General features: G+C 44.8%; 1 protein-coding gene and 2 long non-coding RNA genes across 5 annotated transcripts in view; 1 reads left to right on the top strand and 2 right to left on the bottom strand.

Annotated features, from left to right (window-relative positions):
* Positions 1 to 23,416, top strand: part of XPNPEP3 (X-prolyl aminopeptidase 3) — a 30,617-nt gene that overhangs the window by 335 nt on the left and 6,866 nt on the right. Inside the window, exons 1-6 of one of the 3 annotated variants that reach the window (XM_006123951.5) lie at positions 252 to 390; positions 6,154 to 6,290; positions 9,997 to 10,404; positions 15,299 to 15,501; positions 16,281 to 16,343; positions 19,382 to 19,495. In XM_006123951.5, coding sequence (XP_006124013.2) covers positions 6,155 to 6,290; positions 9,997 to 10,404; positions 15,299 to 15,501; positions 16,281 to 16,343; positions 19,382 to 19,495 — 924 coding nt within the window. In that variant the 5' untranslated portion in view covers positions 252 to 390; position 6,154. Of the gene's footprint in view, positions 1 to 251; positions 391 to 6,153; positions 6,291 to 9,996; positions 10,405 to 15,298; positions 15,502 to 16,280; positions 16,344 to 19,381; positions 19,496 to 23,416 lie in introns of those variants that run through there. The other 2 variants (XM_006123949.4, XM_075936351.2) reach the window with 2 other exon arrangements.
* Positions 306 to 8,509, bottom strand: LOC142830573 (uncharacterized). Its single transcript, XR_012905942.1, has 3 exons — positions 8,376 to 8,509; positions 6,109 to 6,321; positions 306 to 412 (listed from the first exon to the last, which is right to left on the bottom strand). It is a non-coding gene; the product is annotated as an uncharacterized LOC142830573 (long non-coding RNA).
* On the bottom strand, positions 13,793 to 20,685 carry LOC149525605 (uncharacterized). The gene is made up of 2 exons (XR_016350422.1): positions 20,579 to 20,685; positions 13,793 to 13,957 (listed from the first exon to the last, which is right to left on the bottom strand). It is a non-coding gene; the product is annotated as an uncharacterized LOC149525605 (long non-coding RNA).

Raw genomic sequence — 23,416 nt, 5'->3', positions numbered from 1 at the left:
ATAGGGCCTGTGTCTTTCTGCAGCCGCCACCTCTTTGTCTCCATGCGTGCAAGGGCCCAGCGAGTGTTTGGCACCTCCTCTGCTTCTTTCATCATCCAGTTCAACTCCTTTGATTGTCACGAAAAGTGTAAAATAGACCCTTGTGGAGGAATCTAGCTGCAATTTACCTGTAAGGTTTTTGAGGCAGTGATCCTGTGTATTTGTGATGTTATGTAGAAAGAATTATCGGGAGGTGTACTGACACACATGTTCAAGATGCCATTAATGCTCGTGTTAATTCCCTTTTTTTGACACGTGAGTCAAATATTTGCTTTTTATCTTTATTGATACATTTGATGTTACAAAGAATACATGGACAGCGCTTCTGCTTTCGAAGCTGAAAATTCCAAGGTTTGTAAAGCTAGGGTGTGCTCTGCAATGCAAAACAAAGTATTCCATGAATGCTTTTTAGAAATGTTTTATTGCTCATTTTAAAAGGTTAAAATCAATGTCAGTATTTAGAAATCCCACTCTGCAGTTTTTTTAATAATTATACTGAAATTGTAGGCCTCAATCCTGTAAGAGCTCTTTGAAGGATCAGGGCCTTATACAGCACATGCATAAAAGGTGTTAAAACACTAAACAAGCAAGCAATAAAAGGCTGCTGGCAGGGCAAAGAACCTTAAATTAATAAAACTAAAAGATTTTAAAAGTCAATTTTTGTGTCCACCCTTTATACTTTATGTACATTTAGGTCCAGATTCTCAGAAGTGTTTAGGAGCCAAACTCCCATAGATACCTTTGAGGATCTGGACAATTGTAATTAGCTTGGAGAATGAAAAGAGACAAGCTTTGCTTCCTGGTTCTCACACTTTCACTATGAAGCTGTATTTGTAATAGATATGTAGCCGTATTAGTCTGGTCTAGCTGAAACAAAAAACAGGACTATGTAGCACTTTAAAGACTAACAACATGATTTATTAGGTGATGAGCTTTCGTGGGCCAGACTCACTTCCTCAGATCAAATTGTGGAAGAAAATTGGCACGACCATATATACCAAAGGATACAACCAAAAAAAAATGAACACATATGGAAAGGACAATGAAAAGGAAATTTCAGAACAGAAGGGAGATGGGGGGGGGGGGAGGAAATGTCTGAGCTAATGATATTAGAGGTGATAATTGGGGAAGCTATCTTTGTAATGGAAGCTATCTTTGTAAGCTGTATTTGGTTTGCAAAGAATGAAGAAATAAGATCAATTAAGAAATCAAAAGCTTTTCTGTTAATTAACATGCATACGTTCTTTCTATGAATTCTATGCCCTCTAAAGTTATTGTATTAAACCTAGATTCTTGGGCCAAAATTAATCTGATGGTATATTTTAATTTAAGTCCCACAAGTCTCCATGAGATGTATAATAGCGACGTTAAAATTTGTATAATTCGATAACCATGTAACTGCTGACAATTTCAGTGGTTACACAGTTACACCTAGAGCAGGAGCCGATTTGCACGAGGAGCCAGATTTTAAGCCTGCTCCCCACACATATCGGCTCCTACCTGTTGTCCTGTGCTGCTGCCTCTATATTGTAAGCAGCAGCGTGGGATGGCAGGCAGCTTCCTGGGAGCCAGACCGTGAGCCATGTGTAGCTGTTTGGGTAACCGATAAGCATACTTTCTGGTTACTCATTGAAATGGCTACACTCTTACATCCCTAATGTATGCATTATATTTGTTTTCCATGTGGATGGTGAGACAAGGAGATCAAACTACTTGTCATTGCTTACACAATGAATCCAAGACATAGCTGTGAATATCACTCAGAAGCTTGGACTCCCAGATCTTAGCTCAAATTACTGAACAAAATCCTTCTAATTTAAAAACAGAGCACTTGTGTTATTTTTATCCTACGTCATTACTGATGACACTGGACCTTTAAAATGAGTGACCACTAGTAAAGGCTCCCTTTTAGTTCACTTGATCTATTTCTCATGCATCCTACTGTGTGGTTCTATCTGAGGCTCAAGCCTGGTCTATACTTGAAAAATTAAGTCTGAAAAGTTATTGCAGTCAGACCTAACCCCAGGTGTAGACAGGGATAAGTTGATGAAAGAAAGATCTATGCTGAGGCTTGATCTAAACTGTATTGGCATTGCCATGTCAATCATAAGTATGAATAAACAACAAATTACGAAAAAGGGATTTTCGAAAATAAAACCCTTGTTCAAAAGATATTGTACTCCTCAAAAATGAGGTTTACAGGATCTTTCGAAAAAGGGTTTATTTTCAAAAGATCCCCATCTAAACTGACAGGGTGTGTGTAGTTTCCCCCCCCCCCAAAAAGCCCCATTTCGAAAAAAGCGGTGGCCGCCATTATGCAAATGAAGCATGGGAAATTCAAATTCTGGCTTCATTTGCAATATCAACATGCCTAATTTACATCCCTTTATCGAAATAGGGATGTAGTCTAGAGCAGTGGTCTCCATCCTTTTTACACCCGAGATCGCTTTTTAAGTCTCAGAACATGTGAAGATCTACTGCTCCGCCCCTTCTTTGAAGCCGCGCCTACATTACATGAGGAAATCTAATGTAAATGTACTGCGCAGGTGCGCAGTTCAGAGAGGGCTCAAGAGCTACTCTTGGAGCCCCTGAGATCTACCAGTAGATCACGATCTACTGGTTGGTGACCGCGGGTCTAGAGCCACCCTTAGTCTGTAATGTAGACATAGACCAGGTCTATGTTATGAGGAGTATGGTAGACAATCTACAGTGAGAGAAGGGGTTAATCCATTGCTTTATGGACACACACATACACTCTTCCCAGAAGTGGTAGTTAGGTTGATGGAAGCATTCTTCAGCTACATCTACAGACTCAATTAGGTAAACTCGGATGCAATTAGGTGAACATAGGTATGGTGCTGGATGTGGATTTTTCAGGCCCTGAGTGCTGTAGTTTTGTGAACTTATATTTTAGGCGTGGACTAGGCCATATTCTAAGGTTCATTTATAATGCTCTGAACAACATAAAAGGACCTTGTAATGGTGCACTGCTTGAGGGCAAGTCTACACTAGAAACTTACATCCACCTGTGTGATGTCAACTAACAACCACCAGTCATTACTGCAATGGATCGTGTCCACACTACCCTTCTGTCAGTGGTGTGTATCCCCACCAAAAATGCTTCCTTTACGGCAGAGGGGCATCTGCTCTCCACATCCCCTCAGGTGCTCGGCTCACCACTTCCAGGATTTTGACTGCAACCGGAGTCCAGATGGCACTCAGGCTCTCTGCAGGAAGTCTCTGAGTAGGAGCCAGGAAGGGAGTTGGAAGCGGGGTGGGTGCAACCTGTCTGGGAGTGGAGTGTCTGGAGATAGCTGGTCTCTAACAGGGTGACAGCACAGCTTTCTTGTCAATTTGACTGCTCCATGGAGTCATACAATTGACCAGAATGACAGCCCACAGTCAGTGTAAGTAATCTGCAGTAGGGTTGTCAAAGTGTAGGCAGCTACGCGACACGGGGGTGGGGACAGATGGGAGCCGGTACACGCAGGGAGCTGGCTTTCAAGCTGGCTGTTGCATGTATCAGCTCCTGTGGAACTGACTGCCCCCCCACCCCCATATATTGCTGCCTCTCTATTATAGGCGGCAGCATGGGGGGGGAGGGGTGGCTTTTAAGCTGGCTCTCCATGCATGCCAGCTCTGTGGAGCTACCTGCCTCCCCCCTTGCTGCCTTCCATAGAGGCAGTGGAGGAGGAGGGAGAGGCAGAAGCCAGTTTTCAGGGGGAGCCAGCTGAAAAGCCATGAGGCAGCAGCGTAGGGTGGTGGGGGAATACAGAGGAGGCTGCCATGGAGCAGCCTCTGTCAGCAGCGGACCTGGGCTCAGACTTCCAAGGACAGGGGCTGCTGCTGCCCCTCTATCAGACAGTTTTAAAACCAGCTCCCCTCTCAGACTGGCTCCCGCTTTCCATCCTGCACTGTTGCCTCTGATGGAGAGGCAACAGCACGGAGAGGCAGGGGACTCCCCAGGAGTGGGGCCAAGAGTGCACTGCCTGCTGGGTCCATCCCTAGGGACTATTGGATAGTCGAGTAACCACTAAGATTTGATGTGGTTACACAACTATTCAGTTACATGTTATCTAATATCTCTCATCTGAAGTGTCTGCATAGTGCTAACTGCACTGACCTAAGCCCTGCACCTCTCATGGATATAGTTATGTCTGCATAACAGTACACTTACATCAGTAGGAGCAAGGTTATGGTATATACATTGATGTAATTAGGTCAACATAAAATGCCTTACATTCTAGACCTAATTCTTAGTGTAGATCTAGCTTGAGTGTAGATCTAGCTTGAGTGATGTAAAGGAGAAATAAGGTCAAAGGTTCTAATTGCTAGGTGCAGGAAGTGGCTATGATGGACAGCTCTCTTATTTAGTTAAGACCCTACTGTCATTTAGCAGTCTTATAGCCAGGCACCCAGTAATTATCAGCAGTGCAGACTTGCAAAAATAATTAAAAGTCCAAATCTAGAAAGTTGTTTTGAGGATAAATAGATGAGGGATATTCAATTATATAAAAGTTATGTTCATGTTTCTCTTCCTATGCAATTCCCCAACCTCTCTGCACACTGCTAGGTCTTACTGTTGTTGCCTGTTTTGCAGTGTGACTGCCTTCTGTGATTGGGAATATATTACGGAGACTTTTACTTCTGAATGAGTGGCTGGTTCCAATCCAGTTTAGGCTGATAGCTAAGTTATTTACTAAGTACTAATGGGATTCTGAGGCAGCCTCCATATGAATGTGTGTATCATAACAAATATTACAGTGACATTCAATGGCCCTTTTGTTGGCAGTTGTACAAAGATTGATTGCAAAGGCCATAAAAACTGAGCTACTCTTTTTACCCACAAGGTGGGCCTTTGAGGACATGATCAAAGCATATTGGCCGTATGATAGGGTGGAGAAGGTAGATCAACAGTGCTGGAGCTAGTGTAATTTTTTTTCTTTTTGTAGGAAAATTCAACATTTCATTTTCCCTGCGTGCCCATCATGCACAGATAGAGGAGATTAATCACACACAAACCAGCACAACTTTGCTCTTTCAAGCATGTGGTTGCTGGTTTGTCAATTTCAACGTACCTTTACTTTACATAATTTAGTCATCCTACTCCCTATTTATAATTCTGCTATATTTATTTGTCCTGCAAATCCGTCATTATTTGAGTTTTTATTTTAATGGGTCTATACAGGCAGTCCCTGGGTTACGTACAAGATAGGGACTATAGGTTTGTTCTTAAGTTGAATTTGTATGTAAGTCGGAACTGGCTCCAGATTTAGCTGCTGCCACTGAAACTGACCAGGGGCTGACTACAGGAAGCTGGAGGCAGAGTTGCTTTGCCCCCAGCTTCCTGGAATCAGCCTGATCAGTTTCAACAGCTGCTGAATCTGGAGCCTGGGACAGAACAGCTGGGGCGCTGCCCGGTAGGTTCCCACAGGACCAACCCGGCAGCACCCCAGCTACTCTACCCGAGGCGTCCTGCAACAAAAGCCTGGTCTGCTGGGGGGGGACGCACTAGCTGCGCCCCCTCCCCCCCCAGCAGACCAGGGAGACCTGAGCAAAGCCGCCCAGGCGGCGGGACCCCCGCCGCCTGGGTGGCTTTGCTCCTGTCCCCCTGGTCTGCTGTGGGGGTTCAGCAAAGCCGCTGGACCCCCCCAGCAGACCAGGGGGACAGGAGCAAAGCCGACCAGGCGGCAGGGGTCCCGCTGCCTGGGCGGCTTTGCTCCCGGGCAAATGAGCAAAGCCACCCAGGCGGTGGCTTTGCTCGGGTGTCCCTGGTCTGCTGGGGGGGGTCCAGCGGCTTTGCTGGACCCCCCCAGCAGACCAGGGAGACCGGGAGAAGCTTTTCTCGCTCCGGGGGACACGGTGGCGACCCGCCGCCCGTGAGCTCCGGGGCGAGAAAAGCCCAGTTCGTAAGTGCGGATCCGACATAAGTCGGATCCGCGTAAGTCGGGGACTGCCTGTAGTCAACTGTGCAAATAACAAGTTTAAGTAAAGGAGAGTTATCATTGCGAGAAAAGTGGGATAAACAGTGCTAATCTTTAGTAGGTATGTAAATGTGCTGTATGATACCTGGAAAGTCTTTCATCTTCATACTGTACATTTCTTTTCCTTTAGGATGCAAGTCCTGTTTCCTTCGGAGATTTTCCATCCAGCCTGCCCAGCAGAGAAAGATTCCAAACCGGTACCTGGGCCAGCCCAGCTCCTTCACACATCCACATCTTCTCAAACCAGGTTAAGGATCATGAGCCATGGTAGTTCGCCAGTAGCACCCATCCTATGTTTCTGTGAGGAAGTACCTTAGTTAGCTGCATCATATAAAGGGAACTGTAGCTTGGCCTTATCATTTATATTTACTTTTATTCCAGTAATTTTATTCCTTTTGGAATCTCTGTTCTGAAACAAACATCCGATTCCAAAGAGAGGTTAGGTTCCAATATCTTAACTGGTAAAGTCAGATTATGACTAGACTACAGGATTTTTTTCAAAAAAAAAGGGGGGGGGGGCCTTTTTTCGAAAAAACTTCACCTGTGTCTAAACCAGTATTTCTCAATCTTCTTTTTATAAAGTACTCCTTTAAAAAAAAAAAAAAAAAAAAAAAGGTAAGTACCCTCAGTACTACAGTTTTCAGATACACACATTTTTTTTCTACCATTGCAACACATTTGTTTAAACAACTTAATTGTAGCAGGCGGGCGGTGAATTTTGGGGTGTAAAAAGTATAAAAAAAATAAAGTAAAGTAAAACTTAAAACAAAAATTCAGTTTTCTTCAAGTTTCAGTTGTGTTGATGGACCCCCCAGACTTCTCTCAAGTACCCCTAAGGGTATTCGTACCACTGGTTGAGAAACACTGCTCTAGATTGCCTCCGTGTTCTTTTAAAATTAAATCAAAAGAACGCAGAGAGTTTTTTTCGACCGTGGTAAATCTCATTTTACAAGGAAGAACACCTTTTTTCGAAAGAGCTCTTTCAAAAAAAGGCGTTCTTGACCACAAACAGGGCTTTTTCGAAAGAGCTCATCCAGATTGCCTGGGTGCTCTCTTTCAAAAAAGTGGCTTGCTTTTTCGAAAAAGTTGTGGATGTATAGAGATGATCTCTTTCGAAAGAAGCTTTTTCAAAAGATTCTTTCGAAAGAAGCGTGTAGTGTAGACCTACCCTAAGTGGCGCTTCCTTTGTTGGCTATCCTGTCAATATAATCTCATTCTTTTTTAGCATCCCTTGCACACTCTGAATCACAAAAATGTTTCATAGACAATACTCTATGACTCAAAGAGAAAAGGGAGGTTTTAAGAAGTGAGATATAAAGAGGAGGATGTAGCTCAGGAGAAGTTAGAAGGCAGAATTCAAATAAACACGACAGCACACATCTAAAGAGCGCTTCCCTCCTTTACCCCAACTACAAAGGGGTATGTAGTGTCCTTTTAAATTAGAGGGATACAGTAGGGATCAAGAGAGCAGATGGAGTTGTTGCACCATTGTGAGATCAGAAAGGTAGACTGGAGATCAGTGAAAAAGTGTAAAAATTATATATAACGCTAATAATTCTGTAATTGGTTAACAGTTCCCACATAATCAAGGCTGGTATTGGAAAAAGTAAATTTACTGAAAAGTTACAAATTCAAAAACGTAAAATACCTAGTCTTGTAAATGGGTATTGATTTATATAAAATAATAATTGAACATTTGCTGTCATTTTGAAAGCCTAAAATAGCATAGTTAAGGTTAAACAAATTTACAAATTCTGTTGGTATAAGCATAATGCAGTGAAACTTCCAAATTGCACCAGCCTTAAACTTCACCAGACCTGCAGTGTTTTGTATGAAGTCCATTGGAATGAGATGGAGCATTCAGAATTTCAAAATTCCGTGGTGGATAACTCGTGAATTCAGTATCTGGCATAACAGAAATATATCTGTTTCCACTTCTAGGGTTATATGCTAAAATAAATATGAGGTTTCTTAGATCGAACATGTTTTGAGATGTTTGTATTTTTTTAAAAAGTTTAGAATTAAACACCCATTTTTTCAAAGCCCCTTCCCCAGAAAAATAATTTCCCCCCAAATTCTCCTCTGGCTAAAAATAAAAAGTGCAATTTTTTTGAAAGCAGTTGTTGAAGGAGGCTGAGGAGTGAGGTTATATTTCAAAACATGTTGCAATTTTAATCATGGAGTCATTATTACATAGTCTAGTAAATACAAAAAGAACTAGAAATTAGAATATGAAATATGTATCAAAATAGAGATGACATCAGCTAAAATACCCCTTAAAACTTGCATAATGTTAGTTTGTCATAGTTAAATTAGTCACTAGTATTCTTAAAATACTTAGGCTGTTCTTACGTCTTCCCTCTGGTTTCAGTGAGAGTCTCTTGTTCTTTGTAATTTTTACCTGCTAGTGAAGGATGACGAAATATGAAGTCCTGAAAGAGAACTTGTTTCCCTAGAGTTACTGGAAGTGTAGCTTTTCATGTTCAACAGAGCCCACCTTATTAATCACTGGGAGAAATTATGGAAGAGGTTCTTTGCTCAGTCAAATATTCTGACATCATCCTGGAAGGCCTGACTTGTTTCTAAATTGAGTCCCTTGATTGGTTAAATGTTCAAGGACAATCTCTCTCTCTCTCTCTCTCTTTCTCTGATCTCATGTGACTCCTGTAAAACTGACATGGCCTTTTACACTTTAGAACTAACATATGTATAACTTGACATGGCACCAGAATGTCTCTCAAAATACAGCCTTATCTGATGAAATTAAAACTAGACTTAGCACCATAGTCTTCTGTTCAATGTCCAGGTGCCATAAAAGTTGACAACTTCCAAACAGGGTTAAAGTTTAGCTTGCTTTCCAGCGCTTGGGTGGGGAAGGCACAAAGTAGTCCTTCTCTGGCTTTAGTTTGCTCTCAGAATGCTTTTGGGGTTTCGTCTAAGGCTGAGTCTTTTTCCCTACACCATGTAGGAACAGTATGAACTGAAGACACAACTATCTGAGGTCGTAGATATGAAATGGAGAGCAGAGGAAAGTGGATGCTGAGTAGGGATGTTATGTAGTGAGTAAAATAATAGTAGACTAACTGCATGAATTTTTAGCAGTTAGTTAACAATTCCATAGTCCCCAGGGGCTGTAACAGAGGCAGCAGCACGCAGTGCCAAGCGGGAGCTGGTCCACGAGGGGCCAGTTTAAAAACCAGCTCCCCTTATGGACCAGCTGCTTGTCACCCTGTGCTGCTATCTCTGTATCAGCAGTAGCAGTGCCGGGTGGCAGCAGCCCCTGTCTGTGGAGGGGTCCGAGCTCCCCACAGACAGAGCGTGGTGGGGAAGGAGTAGGGGAGGCTACTGCGAAGCAACCTCTGGCCGTGGTAGTCCAGGCTGGCCGCGGACAGGGGACTGCTGCTGGGGACCAGCCTCTGTTTGCAGTGGGACCAAGTTCACCGTGGACAGAGGCTGCTCCGTGCGATGTGGAGCAGCCTCTGCCCACGGGGAGCTCAGACCTCAGCCCCCCTATGGACAGGCGCTGCTGCCACAAAGCAATCTCCCCTGCTTCCCTTCCCCCACTCTGCTGCCTCTAATAGAGGCAGCAGCATGGGGCCAGGTGCAGCTGGCTCCACTGTGCATGGGGAACTGGCTTTTAAGCTGGTTCCCCCCAGCACTGCCTCATGTTTCCCCTCCGCCCACGCTTTCCGCCTCTGATACAGAGGCAGAAACGGGGGGAATGTGAGTGGTTAACTAGATTAACTGATGAGCGTAGGCATATCGGTTAATTGTCTAGTCAACTACTTGTTGACATCCCTAGTTCTGAGGTCAGGAGGTACCATGGAGCTCAGAGAATGGGGAGAGCAGTGACGAGGGAGGTACGAGATTAGTGAGACAGCATGAAGTTTTAAGGTGTGCTGAGTAGGGTAAGAAGGTGATTATGACTGAGATCAGAGCAGTGTTTCATCTATTTATTTTTTTTCATTCATAGGAGAGGTAACACCAGGATTGTCACAGGTGGAATACGCTTTGCGCCGACACAAGCTGATGACTTTGATCAAGAAAGAGGCACAAAAGTGTAGTGGGATGGACCACACAGTGATTCTGCTATCCAACCCTACCTACTACATGAGCAACGACATCCCATATACTTTCCACCAGGACACAAATTTCCTATATTTGTGTGGGTTCCAGGAACCTGACAGCATCCTGGTGCTGCAGAGTTTGCCTGGCGAGGCGCTGCCGTCCCACAAGGCCATGCTCTTTGTACCACGGCGAGATCCAAGCCGAGAGCTATGGGATGGGCCACGATCAGGCACAGATGGGGCAGTAGCTTTGACAGGAGTGGATGAAGCTTACCCCATAGAGGAGATTAGATACCTGGTGACCAAGCTGAAAGGTAATGGGAAGAAGATGAGATGCAACGCAGATTAGAGGGACTGGATGACATAAGATTGGGAAGTGCTTTCTGTCACTTTTTTCAACCATACCCCATATTGAGTAGCACATGATGACACTGGGAATGGGAATTGGAGAGTTTCACGTCTAAGTTTCTGGTTGCAATTTGGCCCCATTTTGGTCTGACAGACAAAAAAACCCATGTACAGTAAAGCTCCAGTGGTCTGGCATCGAATGGTCTGGCACCATCTGGAACCTGGAAGTGCTCCGGGCAGCTGGACAGTGGAGCTGCTCTGCCCCTGGCTTCCCCAATTCAGCCGCTGGTCAGTTTCAGCATCGGCTGACTTGGGGACGCCTGGGGCAGAGCAGCTGGGATGCTGCTGGGTTGGTGTCTCCCCTCCCCCACTCCACCCTAGACACTCCACCATAACCCCCCCTTCCGATAGTCCGGCATATCTGATAATCCGGCACCCCCTGGGTCCTAAAGGTGCCAGATTATCGGAAGTGTACTGTGTATAGCTCTTAAATGGCTTTTGTGGGTTAGTGGTCTGTATCCAGGCACTACTGAACAGATGTCACTGGAAACACAAGTGCCACTAATTGAAACTTTGTTGTCAGTGTCAAGAGAAATTAAGTAATCGTAGGACCACAGAGACTGACTTTCCTCGTTGCCCTTAAATGTGGCCATTCAGTGTTACAGGGGAAGTACATTAGCACTGACGTTGCGTGTGGGAAGCTTGCAGTACTCATACTATAATGGTATTTTACAAGGGGACTTGTCTCTAAAGGCTCTCAGCCAGCATCATTGACCTGCATTTAATTCACTTTAAAAACCATATGTGGTGATAACAAACAACATCTTCACAACTCTTCATTTCCTAGATTGTATGTTGTATATTTGCTGTATCTTACCAGATTGTATTACACAAGCTACGTCTACACAGCAACATTATTTCGAAATAACTAGCGTTATTTTGAAATAGCATTGTCTGCGTCTGCACAGCTGGCAGTTATTTTGACATAATGTCGAAATATTGTCAATCTGGAAGACTTCTTACTCCAACTTCTGTAACCCTCATTGTACGAGAAGTAATGGAAGTCAGAGGAAGAGGGCTCTAGTTCGAAATAAGTGCTGTGTAGACAGCACCAAAACTTGAAATAAGCTATTTTGAAATAAGCTGCACAATTGACATAGTTCAATTTGCATAGCTTATTTTGAGCTAAGCCCAGGTGTGTAGATGTGCCCACAGCGATGTTTGTAAAAGGTCACTTATTAGAAAACTTCCTGTCTTAACCATCCCAGAATGTGCCCAAATATATTAAATACAGTTCTTTTCCACCTTTATCAGAGCATTGGTTCTCAACTGGGGGGGGGCGTGATCTGTGACTGTTGAAAGCTTTCATGGGGACCCTGGAGTTCTACAGCTAAAACTCAGTGTCCCAATCCCTAGTGCCTCCTCCACAGGGCTGAAGCCCCAAGCCCTGGTGTCAACCCCTCATCCGTATCTGATGAAAGCCAGGAGTGGTGGGACTGAAGCTGAGTACCCCAAATCGACCCTGGAGCTGAATCCCTGAGCTCCCCCTGCCCTAATGGTAGCTGGGAGCAGCAGGCCAGAAGCCCTGATGTAGGAAGAAGCCCTGAGCTCATGGGCAGAGTTAGGGGAGCACAAGGGTGTTGTTCTCCCAAATTGCAGTGTCTTATCTAGAGAGGCAGCAGCTCCGTCCTCCACCTCATTCTCTACGGGTACGTCTAGACTACATGCCTCTGGCGACAGAGGCATGTAGATTAGGCTACCCGACAGAGTAAAATGAAGCGGCGATTTAAATAATCGCCGCTTCATTTAAATTTACATGGCTGCCGCGTTGAGCCGACAAACAGCTGATGAGGAGGCATACCTGGGTTGTCGACAACTCCCTTTGATGTCGGCAGGGGAGCGTCCAGACTATCGCGCTGAGCCGACAAACAGCTGATCAGCTGTTTGTCGGCTCAACGCGGCAGCCATGTAAATTTAAATGAAGCGGCGATTATTTAAATCGCCGCTTCATTTTACTCTGTCGGGTAGCCTAATCTACATGCCTCTGTCGCCAGAGGCATGTAGTCTAGACGTACCCTTAGTCAGCCCTCCTCAGGCACTGCCTTCTGGCCAGGTTATAGGTGGAAAGCTGGAGCCAGGCAGTGCAGAACAGCTGCTCCTTTGGCTCATGGTGCCGTGGAGCAGGCAGCGGTGGCATTCCCTCATCTGCTGCAAGTGCAGGGAGACATGGCTGCTCAGAGCTGCTGGGGTGGCAAGATTTGGCTCTGGGGCAGGCACAGCCTTTGGAGAGAGCAGCCAGTATAGGCAGAGCCCTACTGGAACCCAGCCACTTGATAATCCTTTTGCTGTAACTGTGTTACCCCTCTGCCTGTGCCAGTTACTAGCTACCCCCTCCCCCTGCCTGCACGTAGCCCCTAGCTACCCCCTCCCTGCACTTTGAGCTGCCTCTAAATAGGCCCTCGCTGCTTCCTCTAAGAATGTTAAGGACTAGTAAACTAGTCGATTCCTCCCTCCCCCCTTGCTGCCTCGATCAGATACATGCAGCAAGGGGGGGGGAGGAAAGGGTACTTCAAAGCGGCAGTTCTGCACAGCTGGGCTGAGCTGTATGGCACTGCCACTTTGAAACCGTGGCTCAGCTTTGCGGAGCTGCCCCTTTGAACGCCCAAGCGCTGTGGTACTTGGGATCAGCTGGGGACTTCCCAGCTGACCCTGGGATCCAAGCAGCATTTCTCCAGACCCCAGGCTCCATGGCTTTGAAATGCACAAAAGCCCCTGCTGCGGACTCTTGTACATTTCAAAGCAGGCACACCTGCGTGTGGCCCGGAATCAGCAGGACTTCCCACTGTCCCAGGCTGCACAAGGAGTTCTGCATTCCTCCTTTGAAATGTACAAGAGACTCAGCCAGGGCTCATGTACATTTCAAGGAAGGAATGCAGAAGTGCCTATGGACTAGTTGATGGCAATTCCATCGACTACTCGCCTAGTCAATTAACTGCAATTTAACATCCTTAGCTTTCTCCCTGCACCCTGAACTGCACACCACAGTGCACACAGCCCCTGCCTGAACTCTGAGCAGTTTTCAGACTTAAAGGGGAAACTCAACTCAAGAGTTAAATTTTTTGGTCCCCTGGCACAACTCAGGCAGGTTAAGTAGTCTGCTGAAATGCATTAAGGGGTGGAGGTGGTGCTCCTTCCCTGGAGCTGGCCCAAGAGCTGCCAGCCCTTGCTCCTCCAAAATACAAATCAAACTGTGCCTAGGCTCAAGCATCCCACCCATGGCCTGCAGCCCCAATCACTCCCCGTACCTGTTGGGCTTTGGAGTTTTTAAAGAATGCTGAGTACAGCCTCAAAAAGGAAACGGCTGAAAACCACTGTATTATAGGACTGTCTCTGTTAAGCAAATAGTATTTGTTAGTGTTTTGTGGGATTTCCACAGAAGTGTTTTGATGAAGGGATGTTCCACTTCTGTCTTTGCCTCTCCTCTTTCTTTCTCTGTGTATAACTTCTGTTTTTAAAAACCTGAAAGAACAAGAGAAGAAAAATGGAACCCAGCAGTCAGACTAGTTGCCAATCTAGTGTCTCATAGCAGCCAGTACCTGATGCTGCAGAGGGAGGTTGCAAGATACCTCTTAGGCTATGTCTACACAGCAACATTCTTCCAGAGTAACATAGTGCGCGTCTAAACAGCAAGTCTGTTATTTCAAAATAAATTCCTTCTTGCTCTGACTCCTGTAATCCTCAGGTTATGTCTATACTACAGGCTTCTTGCACAAGAAGCTTTTTGCAGAAGAGATCTTTATTATAGAATACATTGCATAGAGGGAAAATGTATTGGTAGATCTCCCTTATGCCCCAAAGCACGAGGGTTTCTCCCCTGTGTATTTTTTATCTTATCTAGTATAACTGGATGGTTTCATTATCCATAATTGCTAGCTCTGTTAAGGGAGAACTTTTAAAAACTATTTACTAACTTACATTGACAGAAAACTTACTTTAAAATGACATTCATGGATGCAAATGTGAGGCTCTGACCTCATCAAGTACAAAAAAAATCACATTTCATGAATAGGATCAGTGTTCCCTCTAAGCTGTGGGGCAGCACATCTTCACAAGTGATTAATCAGCCCCGCTCAGTCAGTGGGCTCTGTGCACTGAGCCCCAAGCCTCTGACTGGGTGGGGCTGATGAATCACCTGTGAAGCTGTGCTGCTGCACAACTTGAGGGAACACTGAATATGGGTGCTGCTGATCCCAAAGTTCTAGGCAGATTTCACTGTGAGTAATTACATTCTTCCTGAGGAACTCCAGTGGAATGCCTGAGACGGCATTTCCAAACAATTCACCCCAAACATAATTTCTATTGCCACCTGCACCAGATGGTGATGAACAAGAGGTTGATTTGTATTATGGGATCTCCGTTGGGATCAAACAGGGCATCTAAGCTCGGGAATCTAAATTTTTATTCAGTCATACAAGTTATGTTTTTGTCATGAAACATTTCCCCTCAGTTTACTTTATCCCACTTTCTGAGAAGGAAATGTATGGGGGGGGGGATAATATTTGTAGAAATTTGTATTTATTTACTGAGTGTATACTTTTCAATTCAAAAACTAATTTTAAATCTACAAAACACAGATAGACTTGTTTACCTGCATGTTACTAACCTTTTAAGATCTAAAAAGATCATTAAACTAGTAACACTGAGGTCACGTGTCAGGTATAAGATCATATTACAAATCTAGAGGAAGTTACCTTTCAAATGACATGTCACACCTTCAGCTTTTTCTAGTCTTAAGTATTCACTCATACCGTGACTTCCAAACATCTTTAGTTTGCATCTGTTTTGTTTTGTGTGTCTCAGGTGACTCAGACATGGTTTGGTATGATTCTGCAAAACCAGTGCACACGCAGCTCCACTCTGACTACCTGCAGTCTCTGGCCGAGATCAAAGCTAGGAGCAAAAACCATATCCAAGGTATTAATCATCTAGTGCAACAACTCCGGATGATCAAATCCCCTGCAGAGATCGAGAGGATGAAGGTTGCTGGAAGGGTGACATCACAGGTATGGAACATGAACCCATCAAGTAAATACAGGCAGTCATTTCTTGAGTGAGGGGTAGCCCCATGGACCAGTACACTCAAGCAAAAAGAAATTGGATTGAATTCAGATGGGCTGGAGTGGTAACTTTAGACTTTCCTGAACTCTCTTCATAGACACACAATTTCTTGAATTCTCTCTTAGCCATGCTCTACTTCCATCCCCCATATCATTCTGGGTATGAGGCCTGCTGTTTGAACTGCTAGGGTGTGTCTAGACTACACGGCTCTGTCGACAGAGCCATGTAAACTAGTTTACCTGACATAGTCAATGAAGCGGGGATTTAAATAATCCCTGCTCCATTAAAATAAAATGGCCGCCGCACTGTGCCAACAATCAGCATCATTGACTATGTCGGGTAAACTAGTTTACATGGCTCTGTTGACAGAGCCGTGTAGTCTAGACACACCCCTAGAGTGCTCAACCTTAGCATAATTCCAGTCAAGACAACCAGAGAGTTGTTATATATTTGACATCCTTTAAAAATGGTATCCTATTCGGAACAAGGATATCCTCTTGTGCTTCCACCTTCTCCCTTACTTCCTCATGACATTTTCCTCCCTTCTTTTGCTGCTTTCCTCTCATTCTTATATTACAGACCGAGGTGAGAAAAAGGGACTGTCCAGTTTTCTTCACATCTTTCATAATCTTGAATATTTTTGTCAAGGAAAGTGAAGTTAAAGGAGACTCTTCCCTAGCTTCCAACCCCCTGCTAATGAGAGGACTGTATTGTTGTTTGGCAGGCTTTCATAGAGACGATGTTTGCCAGTAAATCACCAGTGGATGAAGCATTTCTGTATGCTAAGGTCAGTACTTTGTTGGGTGATGGATGATTCTGGGGAAGTAGTAAGGGCAGTGTATTGTTTATTTCTCCAGGAAGAGTAAAAGGATCTGAGAGCGACCTATGTAGAGTTGTGAGTGGAATCCAAGTCCTTTCTCACCCAACTTTTCTGGTTCTTTTGACATGCATGTGACATCCCCCAGAAGCTGCAGCTCTATCAATCTTACTCCATTGAATGATGGCAGCAGAACATTTTGAAGTGTTCCATGGGTTATCTGTAGCCTTTCAACTCATGATTCTTGATGCTAAAAGCTGGAATTTTTTACACCTTAAGCTAAAGGAGTAACTCCCTTAGCTGGTGCTATACTAAACTCTTAACCTCTTATGTGGACTAATCGCCAGAAAGTGACTGACGCTGCCAGTGTGCATTATTCATCTTTCAGAGAAAACTCTCTGTTTCAGTGGCTTTGCTTCAGAAGAGCAAGATGAGTGGAACTGAAGCTTCTGGATTGCTGAGGGTGCAATCCATCCCTCATCCAATAAGGGCCCCACACCTTCTCTGATCACCCTATTATTGCTGACATGCCTGTAGAAAACTTTCTTGTTATCCTTCACATCCCTTGCTAGCTGCAATTCCAGTTGTGCTTTCACCTTCCTGATAACTCCCCTGCATTCTCGAGCAATATATTTATACTCCTCCCTAGTCATCCATCCAAATTTCCACTTCTTGTAAGCTTCTTTTTTGTGTTTAAGCTCACCAAGGATGTCCCCTGTAAGCCAATCTGGTCGCCTAACACATTTGCTTTTCTTGCTATGCACACGGGACCCCTCATTTTTGGCCCCATCCCAGAGCCTAGGGGGCCCCACAAAATCCACTAACCCTGGAACCCCTGAAGAGTTAATCTGGCCTGAGGCCTTGAACCGTAGTCCAGTCTATCCTCCTTGTGGGGCTGGAGTGCCAGAGGAGTGAGGTGTCTCAGTTGGGACCACCTCAGTGAGGGTTGGTTTTTTTTGGAGCGGTTGGTTTTTTGCATTTCACTTGTGTGGTTCCCAACTGATTTTTCAGTGGATCAGTGCCCCCAGACCCAAAACAGATTCCCCACCCTTCCTGTAAATAAAGACAATGTTGAAACATTTTGTATTGGACATAATATTTTATTTAAAAATGAAGCCTGGCCCACAAGCCCCCAATTGGGGCCAAGCCCCCATCTGGCTGCAGCATTGTAATACCCTTGGACTCCTTACACATCTCAACCCTGAGCCCATCATAAACCTGAACCTTCTGCTCTGAGTCCCCCACATCCCAAACTCCTGCACCATCCACACAGCACAAACCTGTGCCTTGAGCCCCTTATACACCTCAGCCCAAACTCCTGCATCCCGATATCCACAAGTCTTCAGCTTGCTCAGCACCCTGACCCTCCACCTGATCCCAACATTCTCCAGACTGAAGCCCCCTTCCCTAGCCAGAATTCCCTTCTTTACCTCCTCTTGCATCCAAATTCCCTCGCAGAGCTTGCACCTCTCACCCTTTCCCACACCCAAATCCCACATTCCCACCCCAGAGCCTGCACGTCCTGTCTCAACCCAGTGACAGTGAGTAAGGGCTGAGGACAGCAAGTGATGGAGAGGAGGGGAATGGAGTGGACAGGGCCTCAAGGAAGGGGTGGGGTCTTGAGGAAGGAATGGGTTAGATCTTGGCGTGCCCTCACATTTAAAATGTGATCTTGGGTGTAAAAAGGTTGGAGACCACTGATCGAAATAATGTGAGACTGGAGGAAAGCTAACGTAAGTGGAGTATTGTTGATACTGCTTAGGGATTTTCGCAGGATTCTCTCTTTGAGCAAGACAAGTGGGATGTGACCTTTGATGTCAGAGTTGAGAGGGGTCTGTGTTGATGGTGCAGGTTTCTAGGGAAACTGATTTAATTTAAGATTTAATTAAAAAGAAATTCTCCATCCTATCTTTGTACTATAGAGTCCACAACCCCAAGAATTTAGATTGTGGGTATCATGGAGCATTTTATCCAACACACCTTGGCAAAATTTACAAGTTGTTTGTTAAGGGTACTTTGTATAGCTTTGCTGTCTGAGGACATTAGCTAATCCATCCTCACTGAGGGTATGTCTACACTACCCCACTAGTTCGAACTAGCGGGGTAATGTATGCATACCGAACGTGCAAATGAAGCCTGGGATTTGAATTTCCCGGGCTTCATTTGCATAAGCGGGGAGCCGCCATTTTTAAATCCCCGCTGGTTCGAACCCCGTGTAGCACAGCTACACGGGGCTCGAACTAGGTAGTTCGGACTAGGTTCCTATTCCGAACTACCTAGTTCGAGCCCCGTGTAGCCGCGCTACACGGGGTTCGAACCAGCGGGGATTTAAAAATGGCGGCTCCCTGCTTATGCAAATGAAGCCCGGGAAATTCAAATCCCGGGCTTCATTTGCACGTTCGGTATGCATACATTACCCCGCTAGTTCGAACTAGCGGGGTAGTGTAGACATACCCTTATCTACTTCAACATTAGAGAAAGGTCAGGGGCAGGGATTTCTTTCATCATTGTGGCACAACCATTGTACATAGCCTGTCTGAATCTGTTGATGCCTTTTGCTCTGACACAAGATAGGGCATTCTCTTAATTAGGTAGTGAGGCAGGGTCACAAAATTAGATATTGATCTAAGCATTAGCTGGTATTTTTTAATTAAAATATACCTCCCAAAACTAGATATAGAAGAGCTACAGAAATGTGCAAAGTTGTATAGGAAGTGAGAACAATGCTTTAAAAACATAGAAATCACCAAAACATTGTGGGAATGCAGTGTAACTTTTAGTGTCGCTCTTCTATGCCAACAACTGGGCTCTAGACACTTCTGTGAAAAATGACCATCCTGCCTCATCTTCTGCCGTTCTGTGGAATGCTCTTCTCAGTTTCCTTTTTTTCTGTGTTACTTCCCTCTGCATGGACAGAAAGAATGGCAGTAGGGGTAGCGCTATGCTTCCCCAGAACAATTGGTTACTGTGCCAGAACTAATGGGCTTCTTCTCTCTGAATTGATCCAGTTTGAATTTGAATGCCGGGCTCGAGGGGCAGACATCTTGGCTTACCCTCCTGTGGTCGCTGGTGGCAACCGGTCCAACACCTTGCACTATGTAAAAAACAACCAGCTTATCAAGGTAAACCAATGTCTTTCGTGTGTTTAAACTCCAGTAATAATAGTGCGTCCACAGGTGCTACTCGCCCATCTATCAGCCCCTGACCATTGGTTACACGAGGCACACCTTGGTGCCTCTCTTGTGATGATAAGTGCTGAAACAAACTGAGTGGAATGAAAGAATATTTACGCAGCAGTGGGAGAGGGGAAGCTAATATAGTGATCTGTTGTTGTCAGTAAGGCCAACTTCAAATCTTTCCTTCCCTTTTTGCTATCTTTTAATGCATCAATTGCCATATTTTCTAAAGGATGCAGAGCTTCTCTCATAGGTTGCAGATGTTGCTCAGTGACCATTCTGCTCCTGTACCACACATTTATGAAGTTCTTGTGCAGCAGTCTAGTATGCAGGACGCGTCTTGGATGTTGTAAAAGTCAGAGAATAGCACCAGTCACACTGAAGATAAAATTGTGATAAAAAGGATGGTAGGGCCCCACGTCTCTCTCCTGAATTCTTCTGTCTTGCTTTACTTTTACTATTTACTTTACTAGTAAATAGTGATAGCAAACTTCTACTCTTTTTATGACAGAAAGAAGTCCAATTAAATCACTTTAGTGAAGCTGAGAATGGAAGAAAATGTTTTTGGGTCTTTTTGACTTGCTGTTGGTGAATCTGTCTGTCTTGTTTTCAGGGCTCCGGACCATTGAATCTTTCTCCAGCAATTATGACAAAACAGTTTTAGCTTTATACGAGTCTCTGGAAGAGGTTACTACATTACTGTACTATGTCTATGACTCACTCTTCAGTACAGCCTGTTATCTTGCCAATCTATTAATGCAGGAGTGAGTTTCTCTCCTGGCTTACTCTTTTGTTAAAGAGAGAGTGCCAGTTGGGTCCTTGAAATATTCTTTACACGCACCTGTGATAAGGTGGCAAAAAAGGGCATCCATTGTTACACTGCTAGTAAAGGTCAGGCTTGTGAGCATAACTCAGGTGGTGTCTGATAAAGTCAGTTCAGAGTGTTTTTAATAGTGTTATGAGGAACAAATAATCATGAGGATACAATCATTAGCAAGACATTTGCTTTGTTTTTCCTCTGAGGCTTACCTTTCTGCCAGCTGGCACAACAGTGTGTCTCACTTGGAAGACGTCACCCAAGAAAACCCCAGTTCCTCTTGATGCTGCCTTCTGGGGAGCTTGCCTTTTCCTAAGTAGAAATGTGATTGAGTTACTCTGGAATTAAGTCACCCATCTTACCTACACTTTTGGAGAAGGTTCCCCCTCACAGTGGAGGAAGAAGAAGGAAGCAGTTTCAGGGAGCGTTGTTAATGCTTTGACACCTACCTGAGCAAAGCATGCCATTTCCATCAGTTCAAATGAACTCGAACATGTCCACTAATCATGTTAAAGTTGGGTGGCTGCTCTCATGCTAGACTCCATAATGGCCTCTTGTTCCAGAGAAACTTCCTTTCCCATAGAATGAAAATTAGCAAGGCCATTAAATGACCTTATCATCTCAGACTGCTAGGTTCTCTTCATAGTGTCTTGGAGTTACTTCACAAATTAATTAAGTAGTGTTGTCATTGTTTCAGTCCCTAGAATACAGGAACTGGGAGTTTGACATGAGACTGTTAGAGGACTCCCACACCTTGAGCACCCTCCAGCAGCCATGTGGACACACCTGCCTCACTGTCCCTCCTTTAGAATTCCCACTATCTCTGCCATGAATCTATTGCCTAATAATACTCCTCCTTGGAGCTGGCTTATTACAAAAATAGTGCAAATAGTTGAAAACAAAAGTCCCAAAACATAGTGCATTTTGCACACTGAGTGTATTTCATCCTTCAAATCCCAAGTTCTTCAATCTTCTCCTCTCCTTTTAGCAGGACAGCAACCCGCTCTTACCAGTGGGAATCCCCGCAGCCTCTCTGCTAGGAGTTCATCCTCACCAGAGGAACATCCTTGACTCTCTGATTCCAGCTGTTCAGTGCTTCCCAGTCTTCAGCTGTCTCTGTCCCTCTTCTCCTTCTCTCCAGGTTAGAAGTCAGGAGACAATCCCTCTGTTATCTTTTGCCCTTCACCCGATGTCCCTGACTCTGTGATGGGGAGATCAGCTGCTGCCTTCAGCCTTCCCCAAGCACTTTCCTACAGCAGGGCTAGGCAAAATACGGCCTGTGGGCTGGATTCAGCCCACCAGACATTTGAATCTGGTCCTCCATGGTTCTTTGGACCCCCAGACAGGCTCTTTGCCTGCTGTGGCCCCACAAGCCACTCAAAGCAATTGGCTGCTTGTGACAGCATGTGCATCTCTGCGCAGCGCACTCCTTGGGACCAACTGCCTCCCAGACTCTGCACCATCTCTTACACCTTTCCCCTAAGTCAGAATCCTTTCCTGCACCCAAACCCCTTCCTGGATCCCAATCCCAGGTCACAACGCCCTCCTACACCGAGCTACCTTCCAGAGTCCACACCCCAATCCCCAAACAAATTCATGGAGTGGCTCCCCATCAAAAATTACTACCTACCCCCTGTTGAGGTTCCTCCAAGGACCCCTTGGTCTCTCACCTTCCAAGCTCTCACTCCCAAGCAGTTCTCACCTTTGTTTCCTGGCTGGTTCTTCCACCCTTTCAGTTATTCCCTTCTCTTAATCCCAACTGGGAAGCAGCGGATGAGTCACAGCCTCTTCCTTTCTAAAGGACCATTGTCACTCTTAGACAGTGACACTTACAAAATATGCAAACCAGGGTCCTGAGAATCTTCAGTTGAGAAATTCCCCAGAATTTACTCAGTTTATTTTGTTATTCCCAAGAGAACTAGGAGGGATCATCCCACTTTGAACTAATATAATTGAACCACTTGTTCCCAAGAGGTTTAAAATGGAGTCCAAATGGAAAGTCAAACTAGCAGTGAGTCCAAACTACCAATATCAATGTTCATAATATTTACCTATGTATACTGATAGCAGTTAAACACCAGGGCTGTGTCTAAACTACATGGCTCCGTCAACGGAGCCATGTAGATTAGGGTTATAGGCAAAGGGAAATGAAGCAGCGATTTAAATAATCACCGCTTCATTTAAATGTACATGGCTGCCGCGCTGAGCCGACAAACAGCTGATCAGCTGTTTGTCCACTCAGCGCGCTAGTCTGGACGCTCCCCTGCCGACATCAAAGCCCTTTGTCGGCAGCCCCGTTATTCCTCGTGTTTGTCAGCTCAGCGCAGCAGCCATGTAAATTTAAATGAAGCGGCAATTATTTAAATCACCACTTCATTTCCCTTTGCCAAAACAACAAATCTACATGGCTCCGTCGACGGAGCCATTTAGTTTAGATGTACCCCAGGAAAAGCTGAGGTTCTGCTTCACCAGTGTAAAGAACTGCACCCTCCCATTACCTCTGAGTTTGGTGGTAAGGGGCCAAAGTCTGTGCTGACTGCCATGCTGCAGAATGTCTGCAAAAGCATTGGGATAACATTTGACACAGAATTTGACCCAGACTTTTTACAGAACTGACTGTACTGTTGGCAGCTCACTTAAGGAAGGAGGGCCTGGCAGTTACCCCATGTTTGGACCCTGTTCTTGCACATGGTATTTCTCATCTCCTCTGAAAAACCCTTTCAGTCCTGATAATTAATACAGAATCCTTGTTAAACGGGATCTCTGTATTGGAGACTGGTTTAAAGTGATGACTACAAATGTCAGTCTGTCTGGATAAAGGTGACTGCTTTAGGGTGCAGAATAGTTCAGGAGAAATGTCCTCTTTCAAAGAAAAGATTTAACATCAGTATACTGGCACTCAGGCTTTCTAGGTATTGACAACCTTCAGGAAATACCTGGCAAGGTAACTGAATAAGTCATAGTTGCTTACGAGTACGTCTACACAGCAGTGTTATTTTGGAATAACTGGCATTATTCTGAAATAACAGTGTGTGTCTATACACTGCAAG

The sequence above is a fragment of the Pelodiscus sinensis genome, chromosome 1, assembly GCF_052426305.1.
Source record: "Pelodiscus sinensis isolate ZL-2025 chromosome 1, ASM5242630v1, whole genome shotgun sequence".
Lineage (NCBI taxonomy): Eukaryota > Metazoa > Chordata > Testudines > Trionychidae > Pelodiscus > Pelodiscus sinensis.
The sequence above is the reverse complement of the archived record's forward strand: the minus strand, read 5'-3'. Positions and strand labels throughout refer to the sequence as shown.